Raw genomic sequence first — 17548 nt, forward strand, 5'->3', positions numbered from 1 at the left:
GTAACACGAGTCATTACAAGAGCTGCCACAAAACTTAAATTTGTGTGGCACATTGTAAGTTTGTTAATAACTAGTGTCATTAGTTTCCATTACTGTGATTTACCTCAGATCACAGAGTATCATTTCTCTGCAAGATAGGATTGTCAGCCACTGTAAATTGAAGTTAGTTAACACATCCATGTAATTTCCAGGGTGAAAATGAGGACAGTTTGGAAAGCAGTAGGAAGGGAGTTTTTTAATACAAAGCAAACAATTATCAAGCAAAGGGCCAGTGCTTGGCCCTTGGAAAGGCAGTGACATTTCTTAACACCTACTGCAACAATGACAAGGTATTAATTTGAAAAACAATGAGGACAACACAAACGTGGCAGTAGTCAAGTGTTACACTTCCAAGCAATTTTCAGTCTGCTGATCATGCCCATTCCAAGGCAGGATTAGATGGATTGGTTTGTACCCAGACAATTGCAACGGAATTGCAGAATTAGATTTAACTAACATTTGCGGAATTAGATTTAAGTGGCGGGTTTCTGTTCAACACCAGGATTTCCCCTCTGTCCTCTAGTCAAACAGGTTTTTCTTTCTCCTTCCCCTGGAAAGGCAGTGGCTCACGGACCATGGGGTGGCCTCTGCACCGGTCTGGGAGCTGTGTGGATCTGGTGGTTGAGTTCATTAAAAATGTTGAAGCTGTCAAGGAAGCCACTGTAATATGGCTTTGTTTCCAGGGCAAGGTGGGGAAACAACTGAAAGCTAACCCAGGTGAATGTTTTCTGTTCTGATTTACACAAAGAACTAGAGCATCTGTCTGGCTTCGAGGAGGGGAGCAGACCCTGCTGCAGACCTCACAAGGGTGTCCCAGGTACAAAGCTTTTGGAAAAGCTTGAAAAGGTTACATAGCATTTCACTAAGACTACTTCCCTGGAGATGCTTTGCTTTCCAGGAACACAGAGGCCTCAGAGAAGGACATGCTTTGCCCTAGAAGTTACTTAAAATAGCTGTTCTGTGCTCAAATTTCTGATGACTAAATATTTAAGATGCACTGAAACAACTAGGAATTTCAACTGAAGGATCTCCACATTTTCAGGGCAAGAAATAAATTCTGAGTTTTGCTCTCAAAATCTTGTTTTTATTACTCCAAGAGAACAGGATGCCAAGATCTGCATTGGGGTATTTTAAACCAAGCAACACTTCTTACTGTTCAAGAGTTTGTCTTTTCCATGCTAGGCTCAAGATACGATAATTTTGTAGAGAATGTTTAAGTTGGGCTAAAGGGATGGAAACACCAAATGCAGAGGATGTGGTCCAAGACGTCTGATAAATTTATCACATTGTCATATGAAAGCATGCAGAGCAATCCACCTGCATTAAATACACACACATTATACATACACGTCATCAAACTCAACTGAGTTGCTCTTCATTTCCACTGCCCAGTCTAACTGGGTGCAGGAACTGGTGTGGTATATTAAGATCTATTTTTTTGCATTTGCAATTGCTCAGGATCTTTCTGCCTGTAAATGTTACAGTAACCCCTTATTCCAGCCAACATTCATATATTACACTTCAACTTAATTTAAATGTAAATTTCTGGCAAGTTAAGTGCTCTGTCTAAGAACGTTAAGGGCTCTTTTCCTTATGAATCAAGGTCTAATTAGAGGAGACGATGTACAGTTTTCCTACACCAATTACAGAAAAATGGAAAAAAATTATTTTCATTAACAATTTCCCAAACACATGTTGCTAGCTCATCACCATTTCCCCAAAGTAATAAAAAAGTCATTTTCCAAAAAAGTAAAATAAACCGACAATTAGAAGAACAAAAATAAAATAGATTAGCTAATGTGTTAGATGTGTGTTGGCTCAGTTGTAACATGTCTGGACTTTTTGTTTGGAAATTATACTGTATTTGTACAAGTCCAAATGAAGAATCAACAGAATGCACTGCTCTCATTTTTTTTTTCAAATGTGATTCAAGCCAATTGCATAAATATGGTACCTTTTTGACACCATCTGCAAATTGTTGCCTAAACAGCCTCATAGGTCTCCATAAGAGGGTAACTGCTCATTATTAACATAATGGAGATATCGTTTCCAGTTCAAATGTTAGAAGTAGGAAGGCCCATGGTTCAGTCTTGGCTGTTAATGCATAATGTGGGTTGCTACACATGCCATAAACCAAAGCACAATGCAAATTACTGTGACAGAAGTTGTTTAAATTGTGCTTACAGGTACATCCACGTATTTGGAAGCAGCCTTCACCTGTAAAAGGAACAAAAGGAGAGTTAACACCATCAGTACCTTTTCAGGTCTTTGTTTCTTTCTTTAAACTCTGTAAGACCATCTCCAGCAAAACTTGGGACAACATAATGCTGAGTAGGTTGAAAAGGGTGATGAAACTCACTTTCCTGTCTAAAAGGGTGGTATTTTTGTTGTTGTTTTTTTTTGGAGAGGTAAATTGACTGCTGCTAAAGCTCTAATAGCAACAGATGATAGTGTGGGAGTTGTGCATCTACTTCAGCGAGCGGGGGAAGATGGGGTTCGTAAGAAGACATAGTTATTTTCTTTGGAGGCCTCCCTCTCCACCTGATGCCACGTGTCTCCCAAGCCACGTCTCTCCTGTTGGGAGCTGTATCCCAGGAGCAATGGCAGCTCCTCCGGGAGCAGGGGCATGATGGCATGGTGAGTCTGGCAGGGGCCTGCACCAAGCTAGACACAAGAAAGCACCTGAAGGACCCTAATTTTGCTCCCTTCCCATTGTCCTGCCCATGGTGTTCTTCCCCAGTTGTGAATGCTGCAGCCTGGGACATTATCAAGACCAGGCTGGATGGGGCTTTGAGTAACCTGGATAGTGGAAGGTGTCCTTGCCTGTGGCAGGAGGGTTGGAATGTGATGATTTTTAAGGTCCCTTCCAACACAAACCATTCTGTGATACTCTGTTAGGCTGAGGGTTTTTTGAGAAGTTTTGCACATGAATGCCTGTGGCTGGGCTGGTTGGAAAGTTGTGTTCACATTTCACACCCCAGCCCTGTTGCCCTTATATGCAGCCTCTCCTGCACTCACTTGTGTCTCCCTCACATCAGTCAATTCAAAACAAAAGTTATTATTTTCCCCCTTTCTGCTGGCCCTGATGCTGGCAAGAGCTTGCAGACCATGTTGGGGCAGTGTGCTCATGCCATGCCATGCAGAAGTGCCCTGAAGCTTTTCTGCTTCCCAGACTGAACAGCTAAATCATTTTTCCCTGATTTTTCTCCCTTTTTAGAAGATGCTATTGGAGGGAGGGTATCAGAGATGGACACTGCACTCCGTGGTGTCCTCACAAGCTGGTGGGATCTGCAAGACCCCAAATTGACTTTGTCTGTGGTTTCCCATGCAGCAGGGTGCACATTGCCTGGCGTGGGAGGTGGGTTGGCCCCTGACGTCAGGGCCAACTCTTCCAACTGAGCAGTGCCCAGCTGGCCACAGAGACCTTTTTCCCACTGTAGCATAAGGCACAGTGTCTAGAAAGAGTATGGCTGGGATTTTCCACAACGCTTCTGCTTTTAATTAGGGTAAGCGTTGCCGGCCATCTTTGTTTGGGTGTAAAAGCTCACCTGCTTTTAAATATTTCTAAAGCTACCATTAAAACAGCCTAAATATAACACGAACACAGTTGCATCTTGGGATGAATAAATTATGTGTCCCGAATGAGAGAATGAATGTATGTGTGAGACAGAATGTGAGAGTGGGTGGAAGCACTCATATGGTGTGTGGGGGGGGCGCATAATTAAGCACAATGAGGCGATACAAAAGACCAGACTGGTGGTAATTGCCGAGGTGAACACGGCGCGAGTATTGGCAGCGCCCGGGCTGCCGAGCCGGGGGGCAAGAACAGAGGGAAGGGCAGGAGGAGGGCATCGAGCGCCTGCTGCTGCGATGTGACCCCAGGTCTGGCTGCTGGAGGGGCTGCAGGGGAACGGAGCACGTCCCAGCACATGAGTTTATGAAGTAGGCAGCAAAATCAGCACCAGAGCAAACACTTGTCTTGTCTCCAGGTATTCCTGTTTCCAGTCAGCTGTCTGGATACCCTTGCCCTGTCTCTGCATTTATCCTCACAATTTTCTTGGGAAGTGGTGAAGTGCTATCCCTTGCTCCTGCGGAATGGGAGCAGAGGAGCCTCAGCCTCCATGCATGAAGGCAGCTGGAGCCCATCCAGTAGATGCAGCTCCAGGAAAGCAGGCAGTCATGGCACACCCACTCAGGCAGGGTGCCCACGCAAGCACCAAACCATCACTTTTTCTGAGCAGCAAAGCCCAACAACCAGGAGGAAAGCCTGGAAAATGATGCAGCTTAACAGCCTGCAAAATTCAAGCTGGGGTCCTTGCTCAGGGCTAGACCAGTACCTTCAAATATCACACAGAGCATGATGCCAGGCAGAGGCAAACTTGCCAGCTGAGTGTGGATTTAGCACTCTTGGGTCCAACTTAGTGCCACTTTCAAACTACCTTCTCCAAAGTCAAGAGGCAACAAGAATAACTCAGCTTCCTGTGATCTCCTCCCTCCACCCACAAAAAAACTGAGCTGCTTCTCCTGCCCACTCTCCTTTAATCAGAATAATTACTTGTTTTTCTTTAAACTCAGATTTGGCTACATTTAGTGAAATTTCCAAACTGCCGGATGTTGTGTGATTTTTGCTAGGCTGCCGTTTTTCACAAAGTATGTGACTTTGCCATGAAACGTCTCAGTTTACCATACAAATTTTGCGCAGAACAAAAATAAGACCATTTACTTCTGTCTCCCTTGGGTAACATGGAATCTTTGGTTATAATTACCACAGGTGTAATGCTCTGCCTACAGAGGCAACCCAGAATACAGGGAATTTTAGCAGCTGGCATTCCTGCGAGTCAGTGGATCTGTACATGCAGACACCCAGCCAGGGCCTGGGCTGCTGCCACCAAGATGCACTGAAATGTAGCAACAAACAGAAAAAAAAAAAAAAAAAGTCTGGCCAAATTTAGAAGGGTGTTTTCCTCTCAAAGTTCTCTGCAAGGAGAAGTGGCTAGTGAGAATTTATTAGGACAACAGATGCATTATATTTATCTTGAATTTCGAGGCAAGAATTGGAAATGAGGATATCCTACTAGGTGATAAAACTGTCTGTCACAAGACCCCCGAGTACATGTCACTTGCAGAGCGCCTGGAAAACACGCGATGAAAGAAGTTGGTGGAAGGGGGTGGGAGACTAATGCTTTCTGGAGCTCAGTGGCTTGGACCATCACACTTCGTTGTATTTGTTCAGACAGGGAAAACGTGGGAGGTGGTGCAAGCATGCTGTAACAAGAGAGAGATTCTGTATTTCTCGCTGCAAAGACTAAACACAACGAGTCACATTACTACTGCAGGGAGAGGAGACTTGCTAAGCCCAGTGCCAAAGGGGTCAGGGCTGCTCCTCCACCTCCTCTCCCAGTGGCTCCCAGCGGCTCCCAGCAATCATGGGGACCAAAGCGAGAGACAGACGTCCCTTCATCAGGAAGGAGCAATCCTGCTCCTCTGCTGTGTGCCCAGCCCACTTGCTGTGAGTGAGGGACCAACACTTTCCTGGAGACATGCACACACCATGCACAGCAGCTCTTTGGATACACATCCTTTCCTGACTGGAAACTCAGGAAACTGAGGCTTTGGGACCATGTTCGAAGGCTGTGGGGCTGTTGGAGTGGGAGAGACTGTTTTGCTGCTGCTGGGGCAGTTAACTATCGGTAAATGTCCAAGGAGCAGCAGAGAGGATGCCTGAACCCCATGCACCCACGTGCTGGTTCTGAGAGGTGCCCAGAGCCCAGGTGCAGCCAGGGCTTTGCTCAGCAACCAAAGGGAGCAGCACTCAGCAGTGTAAACAGTAGGATGTGGTGGGAGCAGCGCAGCATCAACCGAAGAACAGCTTGGATTCACAGAGAAGGAAGGGCTGCACATTACACTGTCTACACGGGCTGATGCTGGTACTTCCGATGCCTGAAAAGCTGCCGCCTCCACATCCTCTGCTGCTGGCACACAAGCATTTCCTTACCCTCCATAGCACTGGAGTGAGGGAAGGTATCCAGGTATCCAACCCAAGCCATACCCTGCATCCCCTCAAGCAGGGACGAGCACAGCCCTGGGGCTGTAACCACACAGGGTTTATCCTGGGAGAAGAAGCGCACTGCAGGGCAGTGAATGGAATACCCTCCCTTTCTCTCTTCTCTGAAGAACAAAGTGCCTCTAGCACACCTGAAAAGGCAGAATGCTTTGTGGTTCAGATAAGCTGCCAGACTGTGCGCACAAAGCTGCCAAGAGCAGTTTATTGCCTCTGCTGTTAAGCCTTCCTAAATCCATCTCCATTTCCAAATGGATCCTACAAACTGCCTCAAACTCAGCAAAAGGGCCCAAGAGTAGCAAACAGCAGACATTTGCAAGTAACTAAGACAACTCCAAAATGAGATTTTGGAAAGCCTTCCCAGTTTGCAGAGAAGTGCCTTCTGCCTCTTGCCCAGTCTCTGTGAACAAGTGAGTGCAGGAGAGGCTGCACGTGAAGGCAACAGGGCTGGGGTGTGAAACATGAACACAACTTTCCAAACAGCCCAGCCTCAGGCATTCATGTGCACAGCTGTCTGTGAGCTGAGAGGAGTGAAGTCCTGCTTGCATAGAGACATTCTTGTAAACTTTCTGGCACATGCATTTTCAGAAGACCTTTGGAAATCAGCTGCCATGTGTTCATCCTAAGAAGCTGTCACAACACTTTCTGGAATACAGCTCAAATTGTATCATTGCTGGATATTGAGGCCAGTTTTGCACAGATATTGGCCTGGTCCTATACCTTGCTAGGAAATACCTGGTGAGCTGTGGATTGGTTCCTCAGTGCTAGGGAGAAATACGGCATGAGAGGCACCTTGTGCTTCGTGACCTCATGGCATTTACTCTACCTTGTTCTCTTTTAGAAACACATAGGCATGCCCTAGGTCTCCCTTATTTTGCTGTTTACTATGTAAGATGGTCACTGTTATGGCCAGAAGACTGAGAGGAACACACCTGTCATGTGAAGTGACAATGAAGCAAATTGCATGTACAGTGCAATGGTTTTTTTCATCTTCATATGTATCCTCTACAGAATAAACTTCACCAAGCTGAACAATGGATGGAGATGGCTTTACTCTGTGCATCTGGGGTATTTATGTGCTGTATATCTTCATACAGGTTATTTGTCAATTCATGTGGGGGTTAAAGTGATCAAACATCACAGAATGGAATAAATATTAGGTAGCTGATCTAGTCCTGGGAGGGCAGGAGGTTACAACTCAGGAAAAAAAAAAAAGAAAAAAAGAAAGGAAATGATGGTCTGTACTTACAGTAAATGACAGGAATGAAGAAAACAAAGTTCCTTCATCGTATCTAGACAGTTTGGCCAAAACTCCTTCCAAAATGGTGACAAACTATGAAGACAAAAAATACTGCAATTATTTTTAATAGTTGGAAAAAGGTGTAAAAATCTGCATCACCCTCAAAGAAGCCAGTGGACCTCTCAGCATTGCCAAAGGAATGGACCACCTGTCCCTGAGCACAGTGGGCAGGGAGTGGGGAGAATGCAGGGCTTCCTTTTGGCTGCCGTGGTGCACCTCTTGCTGACTGGGAATCACCCCTCAGTGTCCTGGGTGGTGCAGGGGACAGAAGGTGGGTGCAGTGTGTGGGGAATCCAGCAGAGCCTCTCTGGATGGGGAAGGCTCTGGTTCCTGCTCCCAGTATGCAATGGCAAGCATGCAGCTAGCTGGGTATTCTTGCAGAAGAATTGAACTGGCATATGTTGGCGGATCATGTTTAAAGGTCTCCACTGTATAATAGGGATGACTTGTTCTCAGAAAGTTTGAAACTAGAGGAAAACACACCCCACCATCTTTTTCCTTACATTCCAATTCCCCTCCGTGTTAGCACAACACACCAGACCTACACAACCACCCAAGGGGAATGCTGGCAGCTGAGCTACAGGAGCTGACTCTGATAAAAAACAATTTCCAAACAATTAAACCTGACATTTTCAAATGTATTTCCCACTACTGTCACCTCTAAATTAATTTCTTGGAAGAGCATATGGTGATCTTGCACAAGATGAGCTATTTTGTCCACACAACCTCATGTGTAGGAGTGGTGACCACCTCTGCATGCCACCCCAATGGCTCTGCAGCAGCATTTAGCAGTGCCACCCCCTGACTGCAGCTAACCCCAGTGCCGTGAGGTGATGCAGACCATCCCCTTTAACATAACACCCATTCCTTAAAGCCACTTCTGGCCCAGTATGGCAATCCTGCTAGCAGAGTATTACATCTCACGCAGTTTCTAATCAACAAAGAGTCACCATGAAAGGACTGGGAGATGTATGATCTTGCCTGTGAGAAACAAGAAGCCAATTCAACATCCTAATGTGACACATTTTAATGGAAACGCACATATTAAAGATGCAATGTTAACAGTGAATCACTTCACCTGAAGCCGAGGGTTACCTTTGCCACTAGGAGTGTTATCATTTCTTTGACGGTTTCCTCAATTAGTTCATCTATTTTTGAATGGTACTGGTGCTAAAGAAAAATAAAAGGAGAGGGGGAGGAAAGTATTAGCATTGATCACAGCCAACAGCTCTACACTTGTCAGTCTCTTCCCTTGGTAAGCCACAATATATAGTATTAAACCAAAGAATTATGCAGCTTATTACCCTCGGCCCCACTGCAGTAGCCAGTGACTACTTACACTTGTAGGAGAGACCCTGAATTCAGGAAAATCCTGCATCAGTTTTGAAGCAGGGCAAACCCTGCCCTCTTCTGTGTGCCCGCAGCTCTGGAAGCCATGTGTGGATGTCAGAGGGGAGGCTCTACCATCCCTGTGAGAACCAGCACCTAGTGCTCCTAGAGACTCCGAAGTCCCTTTGCTCCACTTCCATGGGCACTATCCTGCCCATCTTGCACATGGATTGCAGCGGACAACGGGATACACCTGCTGCTGGAGGGGAATAGGCAGCCCTTTCCCAGGGCACCACAAACCACCCAGCCCTCAGCATGGGAATGGGGAGGATGTGCTGTTTCAGGGGAGCTTGCAGTGGGCTCAACCATGGGGAATGGTGCTGCACCCTTCCCACCTACTGCAGCAAAGCAGCTGAACCTGTGTTACCCTAGGTTCAGCAGGCACATGGCTCAAGTTAAGCACTCGTTCAAACACTTTGCTGTTTTATACTGTGAGATAGATTTAAAAACCACCCAACAAACCATGACAAGCCTTTTTGTCCCATGCAAAAGCCAGCAGGCAGTGCAGCCCTGAGCCCTGGACAACGGCAGATCCCGTGGCAGTAGCTCAGCACTGGCTGACCAAGGCCTGTGCCTGGAGCACCAGCGTTTCTGAGTCTTCAACCCAATTTCTGCACACGCCAAACCTTGCTCAGCTTGGGAGCTCTGACGCAATCAGCTGCAATATGGCTAGAATAGGTACTAAAATACAGTCTTCTACTAATTTAGAAAAGACCTGTTTCCAATACAAGATTTAATTAGTGAAAACATACAGTATATTCTTATTTTCAATGGACTGAGAAAATCCTGATTATGACTGCTTTCCAACACAAAACATTTGATTTTTCAGTCAAACATTTCAAGCATTGGTGCTAGTCACTATATTCATTACCACTTGGCATTAATATTGTTTTAAAATGTTAACATCAAATCACATTGAAAGAGACAAATCTGCTTTAAATACTAATCAGACTTTGGGAAGGAAGACTGTGAGGGCTTTACAAATGCTAGCTGCTGGTCTCAGTGTCTGATCAGTACTCTGAACTGCTCTACAGTTTGGGGATTTTTTTCTACGGAAGTAACATTAATATAGGAATTTGGGAAAAAGAAAATAAAAGTAGGACAGACTTACCCACTCTTTTGCAAACTTTTCAGATGATTGGGGACAGAAATAAAGAGGAAAGTGCAAAAGACAGGAAAAAGAACATATGAAGATAAACAATAAATAAACCAAAATCTTTTAAAAAAAGAGACGTATGAGAACAGCAGCATCATGCACAGAAACAATAAGCAATGGAAAATGAAATGGGGTCAAAACCTCCGTTCACTGAAATACCAGAGATCGCTACCTGTAGGATTTGCAGGCAGTAAAACAGTGCAAAGGGACCGGATTGTAGCTGACACCTGACTCTCTTATGGTTTTATTTGGCTCTGAAGAGGAAGGGAACCGGCTGTCGACAGGCAGGGTTCAGCCTCGGGGCAGCCGCACAGCCCTCACTGGGGTGGCAGGGCCAGGGCAGGGGACATGGCACAGCACGTCCCAGCCCAAGGCGTGGCTGGGGGCACTCAAAGCCTCACCTGGACACGAGGACAAACTGGCACCGCCATGCCACAGGCTGCGATCTGCTGGGCCCACGCGGGGGAAAAACATACACAAATAAGCGGGTGATACTTGCACTGGCAGCTTTCATTCCCATGTCCTGCTTTGCAGGTCAAGACATACACAAGTCCCTTACGGGATCATAGTTATGATTAATCTTTAATGCAGAGCTAGGCCTTATCAGCTCCCAGGATTGACCTGGCCTTTCCCAGCACAGCTGGAATGCAGCTGTGGGGTGTCAGGGACCTGTAACAGCGTGGTACAGGTAGAAGCTGCTGATGTGCTTGGCAGACACAGCCAGGACTTCCTAAGGGAAATGGAGAAGGGGTGTCTCTCCCATGATGTTTTCCTTCTGCAACCGCATTTTTTGTGTGTGTAAAACTTTGCAAACAAGCATTCAGCTAACTGCTTTCATCAAGTAAGTCATGAGTTTGATCTCAAACATGACTAGCTGTGTGCAAAGCAATCCACTGTGAAATGCACTGACTGATGCATGTTCAATTACAAGCTTGTTTCAAAAGCAAGTAAGAGCCCCAATGGAATAAAACCACAGCTCTGAGAGCAGGAGAGGAGCCTGTGCATGCACCAAGGTGGTGTAGCAGTACCCTGAGTGCTCATTCCCATCGCAGCCGCAATCCCCAGGGCAGAGCGAGCCCTGGTGCCCTGGCAGTTACCATGCAGGACAGGGCCTGCCCCAGGCAGCCACAGCCATGTGCACCCTGTGCCACCAGTGCCACAGCCCCAGGTCCACCTCAGGAAGGGGAGCCTCGGCCAGGACAGGGTCAGAGATGGTGGCGGTTTGGAAAGCGAGTGCCTGGTGCTGCTAGAGATGCCTGGCTCACAAAACCAGCAATTCCGACAGCTCCTTCCACATTCCTCATGAAAACACTCAAGGTTAAAGATCGCAGAGCTGGTTTGCTTTACGCAGCGTAGCCCCCACTCTCGATCAAGTTCATCACAGCTTTCTATTAGCTCAATTATTACAATCCATAATCAGTGCACTACAATGATTCAACTTGACTTTATGTGATGAGTATCTTGCCTTGTCATGTAACAGATTGTGTGTACGTTGTATTTCTCTAAGGACCATCTGACCTTAGATATTAAATAGAAACATACTAGACCAACTGAGAAACATTTAATACATACATTTATCCCCTTAGATGTATTAAAAATTCAGAGGAAAAATAAATATTTAAGATGGTAAAGTATGTTTACCAAATGTTTTAACAGCTGCCTTTAGAGACAAGGAAATGGAATGAAATGATGGGTGTTTGTTTCACAGGGTAATGCTCGCAAAATGCATTCAAATATCTGCTAAAGTGAGTGTGGCTGAAGGTAGTGTGAAAGGGAAGGCCTTTGGGGTGGGAGGGAATCCACACAGCAAAGTCAAGGAAGGTGTCGAGAGAGTCTCTGCCCACATACAGACTGAACTGTCAGAGAAATCAGTGGTTTGTTTCTAACAAAAATGTCTTCTCTGGTTAGGTCTAAGCCAAAGACCCTGCCTGAACACTGTGGTGAGCAGCGTGAGCCCTTTTTGCTGCCGTTGAACTGTCTGCACAGGGACATGGGCTGGAGGAGCCATGTGCTGGCTGTGGCACTGATGGATGGTCCCATCAGAGAGTTTATACCCCTCCCTGCCTGTTCATTCCTCCCCTTACTGACGTGTGCAGCTGCTACACACCAGAGATGGGGTCACAGAGGGACTCAGTGAGGCACAGACCACAGACAACTCCCCATACTACTGAGAAAGACACAGGCTGGAAACCCAGGTTCCCATGCCTCTGCTGCCTATCTGACTGTCTCATCATTTCCAACGGGATTGGAAGAGGTGGGGTGGCATTTTGTCCTCCCCTCCTAGGTTGTAATGACAGATCTATATGTGAACTTTTGCACCCCTCAGCCTGACCTTCTTGGCACACAGGTTTGGACAGCTTCAAGAAGAGGAGATGGAGATAGCCAAAAACACGGAGTGGCACGAGTGAATGGAGGGGGAGGTAGTAACACTCATTAAAAGAAAGAAAAAGGGAGGGTGTATAAAATACAGCAGCCCTAAATGGTAAATTATGCACCAACAATTTACATCGGCTTTACAGGTCTATTAGTTTAGCTATCTGTTAAAAACCTCATGTCCCAGCAACTGTTGCTTGCCACAGGAGTTCAGCTGTCCCTGAGCTGCTGCACCAAACACCTCCTGTAAGTGGCACAGGCAGATTTGCAGCTGATTGCAGCTGCAGCCCAGCAGCAACTGCGTGGCTGCCTGCTCCCCTGTCTCCTGCAGTCTGAGTCAGGCCGAACCTGCAGTTCTGATGCTCAGAATTTGGAGGAAACTGTGGCAAGCAGAGAGTATCACAAGTCAGCATGGAAAGATGCAGTGAGTGCCTGGTCACATGATACTTGGGCACAGCTGATGTTATCGGTCTTGTGCCATCTGAATACTTAACCTGACAGTTTAATGAATGCAATGAGCCTCCTCTGTCATGATATCAGAGTCTCCGTGATCTCCAAAATCTCCCTGTCCCCAGCGACTGTGCCTGTAAAAGGGCTTGATCCTGGTTTGCAGTGGGGAGCATTGCAAACATGGACCTTCCCAGCTGACGGGGCACTGCCAGGGTAGATGCTGCAGCAGCTGCAGGCTGAGGGATTGGGGGAGACAAACGGGTATGAGTATGGAACAGAAAATGGTAGAGAAGTTCATGTCCAGGCTTGGACAACAAAAGCCCACTCAAGATCTGCTTCAGCTGACCTGGAGGACAAGGGAAGACCTATGATGGGCAGTCTGAAAACTCTTACAAGGTGAGTGTCGCAAATAAAATGTCATAACTGAAATATGTAGAAGAAAAATAAAAAGAACAGCTGAATCTGATCCAAACACCACTGACATTAGGGGAGAGAGCCCTGCTGCATCCAGTGGCCTTTGGAGCAAGTTCTTTCAGAGGAACCAATTGAGGTGAACAACTGAAAAAACACAGGAACAACTAGCAGTGATTCACTGCAAAATCTGACCATGAAAAGCTGTAGTGAAAAGACATATCTAGGAAATGCTGACAAGCAGCGGAATAGGTGAGCCGAACAGCATTTGTGAATTTATTCTAGACTGGTATATGAATATTCAATTTGACTTGAAGTCACTGGAGCAAAATGAGCATTCTGATGCATTTAATTCATTCCAGTTTGCCATGTCTTTCTAATTCATAGATCAATTCACAGAAACTTGAACCTGCAACTATGGCTTCAGAAGAAAATAAAAATCAGCAATTAATTAAAACAGATTTGTTGTTTGGGAACTTGAGTCATTATGAACCTGGAAATCCAGAATGATCAAGTGTGCTGATTACAGCCAGTACTTGAGAAAGGCAAAGCAGCCAGAATTTCAATCTACTTTTGGAAGTTATTTATTTTTGTAGTTTTGTTGGGGTTTTTTTTCCTTTACATGCATCACAGCACCAACTTGGCAGTTCTGCTTTCCTTATGTTTGTCTACAGAAAATAGCCATACACAGAAAGCGTGTTGCCGACACCTGGCTCCAAGGTGCAGTTAATGACTCAATTTATATGGTCGTCATGCAACAACCAAGCTCGAGAGATACCATATGCATACCACAGTCCTTGCAAAAAGCCACTCATAAGTGACAGGGATTCCAATTGTTTCTATTCATTAGATTTGAGAGCAACCCCCTGTACATTCATCTGCACACTCTCTATGGAAGGCTAAACCCACAAACGATACAACGTTTTGGAAACGAGCACAACAGGAGACAGGAAATTTCATGGCATTGCCTTTAAAAGCTGTGAAAGGAAGAACCTGCATTTTACCTCTTGGCCCATTTCCATACTGCAAAGCTTTGTAGACTGAGCTTTGGCATCCACCATGACATTAAACATGGTGCATATTGATTGAGGGACTCGGAAATCTGTTGATCGGCTGGTTTTCTGCAGTTTTACTTCAAATGCAATCCTTGTTCTGTGAAGGAAAGTAGAAAAAGATGTTTCGGTTGTTTTTAAACATACTGAAGCCAATAATAATAATGTGAAACAACACTGAGAGGAGTTTGAGAAGCCAGAAAGCTGAATGCTGCTGGGAGTGCCATAACGCAATTGTTACAAATGTGTTTTTTCTAAAAATTATTTTCCATTTTAAAAAGAAACCCCCTTTCCAGAATAGACACTATTTATGAAGTGATCAACAGTTTCAGGGAAACTGTGACTCCCTTATGCTTGATAAACAGTGTGATGATGTTACAAACAGCAGTGTCAATACATATCTTTAATTTGATTGCATTAGCTGATTGATAACCACAGCCTGGCATACTAAAGGAAGCTCCTATTGCTCCCTGATATCAACCACAAATAACAGAAACTCCTTCCTTTCTTGACTGAAAAGACACTGCCAGATCATTGCATTTATGGTGGTATGATAGTATTTGCTGGCTGGACGTTCTTAATTGACTTGCAAGTTCACAGAAGTGGTTTCCCTGCACCACACAAATTCACCAGAATACGTCTGCAAAGCATGCACGGGCAGAGTCATGTGCATATGAACACACTTGCATCACACACCTCCCTGCTCTCCTGAGGTTTCACTGAGATCAAATTTGACATCCCTGGCAGTAACAAACCATGATACATGAAAAGCTTCATCAGACTAAAACCTACAAAATATGATACTGTGTCATATTTTAAATACCAAGGCATTTGTGAGTATAACACAGGAATGCTTTCCAGTGAGGTGAGCACTGCCTTGGCTTTCTTCAGAGCCCCTCTTCATATTCCAGAGGTACTTCACTAATCTAACCTAACACAGAAGAATTATCACATCAGACAGAATCTGCCAATAAATTAACATAGGAGCTTCAATTTAGAAATAACAAATAATATCAGCTGCAGCTCAGGAGTAATTCTGTACTTGAACAATCCCCCAAGGGTTATGCAAATGAAAACTCATTTACGAACATAAAGCTCCCATTCTTGGGATCAGATCTGAGCTGGTATACAGGTCCTTCTGCCTGGATTTATTAGTTAACAGGCCTTCCTTGCATGGGCTGCTTTCCTGACAGCCCCAAAATACAACCCAGTGTGGAAGGCAGGGTGGCTCCTCCATGGATTCAACAGTTCAGAGACAGACGTGAAGAAAAATGTTGTGTCAAACTGAAATCGCTAAAGAAACCTTAGCCAGGCCCTGTTTGCAGGTGATATAAATAGGGAAGGCAGCATATTGGTTTACATCAGCAGTGGCATTTGAACTGATTTAATTACCAGTGCCAGATTTAGCCTGGACTCGGGGACTAGAATCTTGATAATTACTGAAAGGACCCAAGAAGACTGGGATTTTCCATCTCCTCATGGAAAGGAGTATGTTCCTACTTACTTATGCTCACAACCATTATATATAGTTGTACCAATACAAGCTGGGCCAGGTTTTTACAGAGGGGCAACACATTTGTAGAAAGGTTCAGGCAAATCAGGGAAAAAAACCTGGCTTCCAGGCACACAAGCCCTTCTTTAGATGTACCTGGAAATTTCCTTATTTTTCCCAGTTATCTCAGCTGAGCTAACTTGGTCTGATTTTTACAGATCATTGCAGCTATAACTGTGCTGCAGGGACAGCAAAGGAGCCTCAGCTCCAAGTGAAAAGAAAAAAAATAGAAAATAAGTTTTGCAGGTGGTGCTGGGGCAGAGCAGCGAGCAGAGCTTCAGCACTGGGTTTTCTCCTAAAGGACAGCCTGACAACTGGAGGACAAATGAAGCTCAGTATTTGTGCCAGACACAGGACCAAAGATGAGCTGCTGCAATAAACTGCTCAATGTCAAAGACATTAAGTGCAATGCATCTCATTGCACTTAAAATGCACTGGGGTTTATTCCAGAATGGTGAGAGAATAAACCTTGAGCTGTCTGCCTTCCTGCCTGCATTTCAGGGACTGAACGTGCCTTCCCCTGTGCTGACACTGCACATCCGGCTGGTGAGGATCGTACTGAAAATAAATGCCACACTCACACTTGCAGAGTGGCCAGAAAGCTGCAGTACAGAACAGCCACATCACACGCTGCAGTTAATATTAGCATGTATCAGCTGTATTTGGCATCCATTTTTTCTTTGGTTCATCTCATTTTCTATGAATTTTTGCACAATGAAATACAAAGTTCATTTTTTCTTCTTGCCTCATTACCTCCAATGCAAATGGACATAAACTCCTGTGGAAAAGTTGGAAACTTAACTTCAATATTTTGCTTTCGAAATGACAGCTGCCAATATGTCTATAATTTGCTTAAAGATATTTCTGTTTTGGAAGATCTGCAGGTAACTATATACTATAATGTGGCTGATGATACAACAGCTTTTCCCAGTCAACGGCAGACGTGAAACCTGTGTGCCAAGCAACACACTATCCCACTTTTAAAATCATTTTTTCTCGTTTTTTTTTCATGTATCTGTGTCTTTTAGGTGGGCGCTGGGATCTTTCTTATGGCTATGCCTTCAGCATTCAGCATCATCACACCAACCTGCATTTACAAATATCTGACCTCACGTGCAGCACTGAAAATAAGTAATTACCTACAAAGCCCAAAAGAATGGGTGATTTATTGCCTTATTGTGAATAAGCACTCTCCAGAGTGTCAACAGAGAAGTGCCACATTTCACAGCAATGGGGTGAATTCCAGTTCTAGGGTGGATTAGGCTTTGCATCCTGTGAGCTCCTGTGAGAAACAGGAGCTTGCTCATGGGCACCTACCTTTTCACACAGGACTCGATCATGTCACTCGCCATAAGCTTCAAGCGCTGCTCTAAGTGTTTCCCAAACTCCTCCTCAGGCCAGTGCAAATCCCGAATGAAGGTCTGTAGGGCATCAAGTTTCCAGAACATATCTTCTGAGGTGCCTGATCCATTGCTGGCAGGGCAAAATGAGAACAAAAGTCAAAAGTGGCATCACGGTCTTTGCAACCTGATGTGGAGACCATTCCTGCAACAAGTGTAAGGCAGACAGCAGTTTCATACACAGGACAACGCTGGCCATCTCCACCATCAGGATTTTGAGTTTTACCATACAGTTGCCTAATCTACCTTGCCGTCATCACCCACAAAACTTTCCAGACCAGATGAGTAAGACAACATTATGAGTTACACATATTAACGGGAAGAACGTGTGTATGGTAAAAATCAGCCTTAGTTAATAACCACAT

At 45.1% G+C, this 17548-nt stretch overlaps 1 protein-coding gene across 7 annotated transcripts in view; it reads right to left on the reverse strand.

Annotated features, from left to right (window-relative positions):
• The window catches only part of CADPS (calcium dependent secretion activator), a gene marked incomplete at its 5' end in the record, with an annotated part of 209926 nt that overhangs the window by 22078 nt on the left and 170300 nt on the right, over positions 1–17548 (reverse strand). For 6 of the 7 annotated variants that reach the window (XM_082288645.1, XM_082288643.1, XM_082288639.1 and 3 more), the window contains 5 exons: positions 2224–2256; positions 7350–7433; positions 8496–8570; positions 14184–14331; positions 17101–17256. In XM_082288645.1, the coding sequence (XP_082144771.1) occupies positions 2224–2256; positions 7350–7433; positions 8496–8570; positions 14184–14331; positions 17101–17256 (496 nt within the window). Of the gene's footprint in view, positions 1–2223; positions 2257–7349; positions 7434–8495; positions 8571–9900; positions 9916–14183; positions 14332–17100; positions 17257–17548 lie in introns of all 7 variants that reach the window. The other variant, XM_082288644.1, reaches the window with a different exon arrangement.

This window comes from Coloeus monedula (assembly GCF_965178545.1).
Source record: "Coloeus monedula genome assembly, chromosome: 11".
Classification (NCBI taxonomy): Eukaryota; Metazoa; Chordata; class Aves; order Passeriformes; family Corvidae; genus Coloeus; species Coloeus monedula.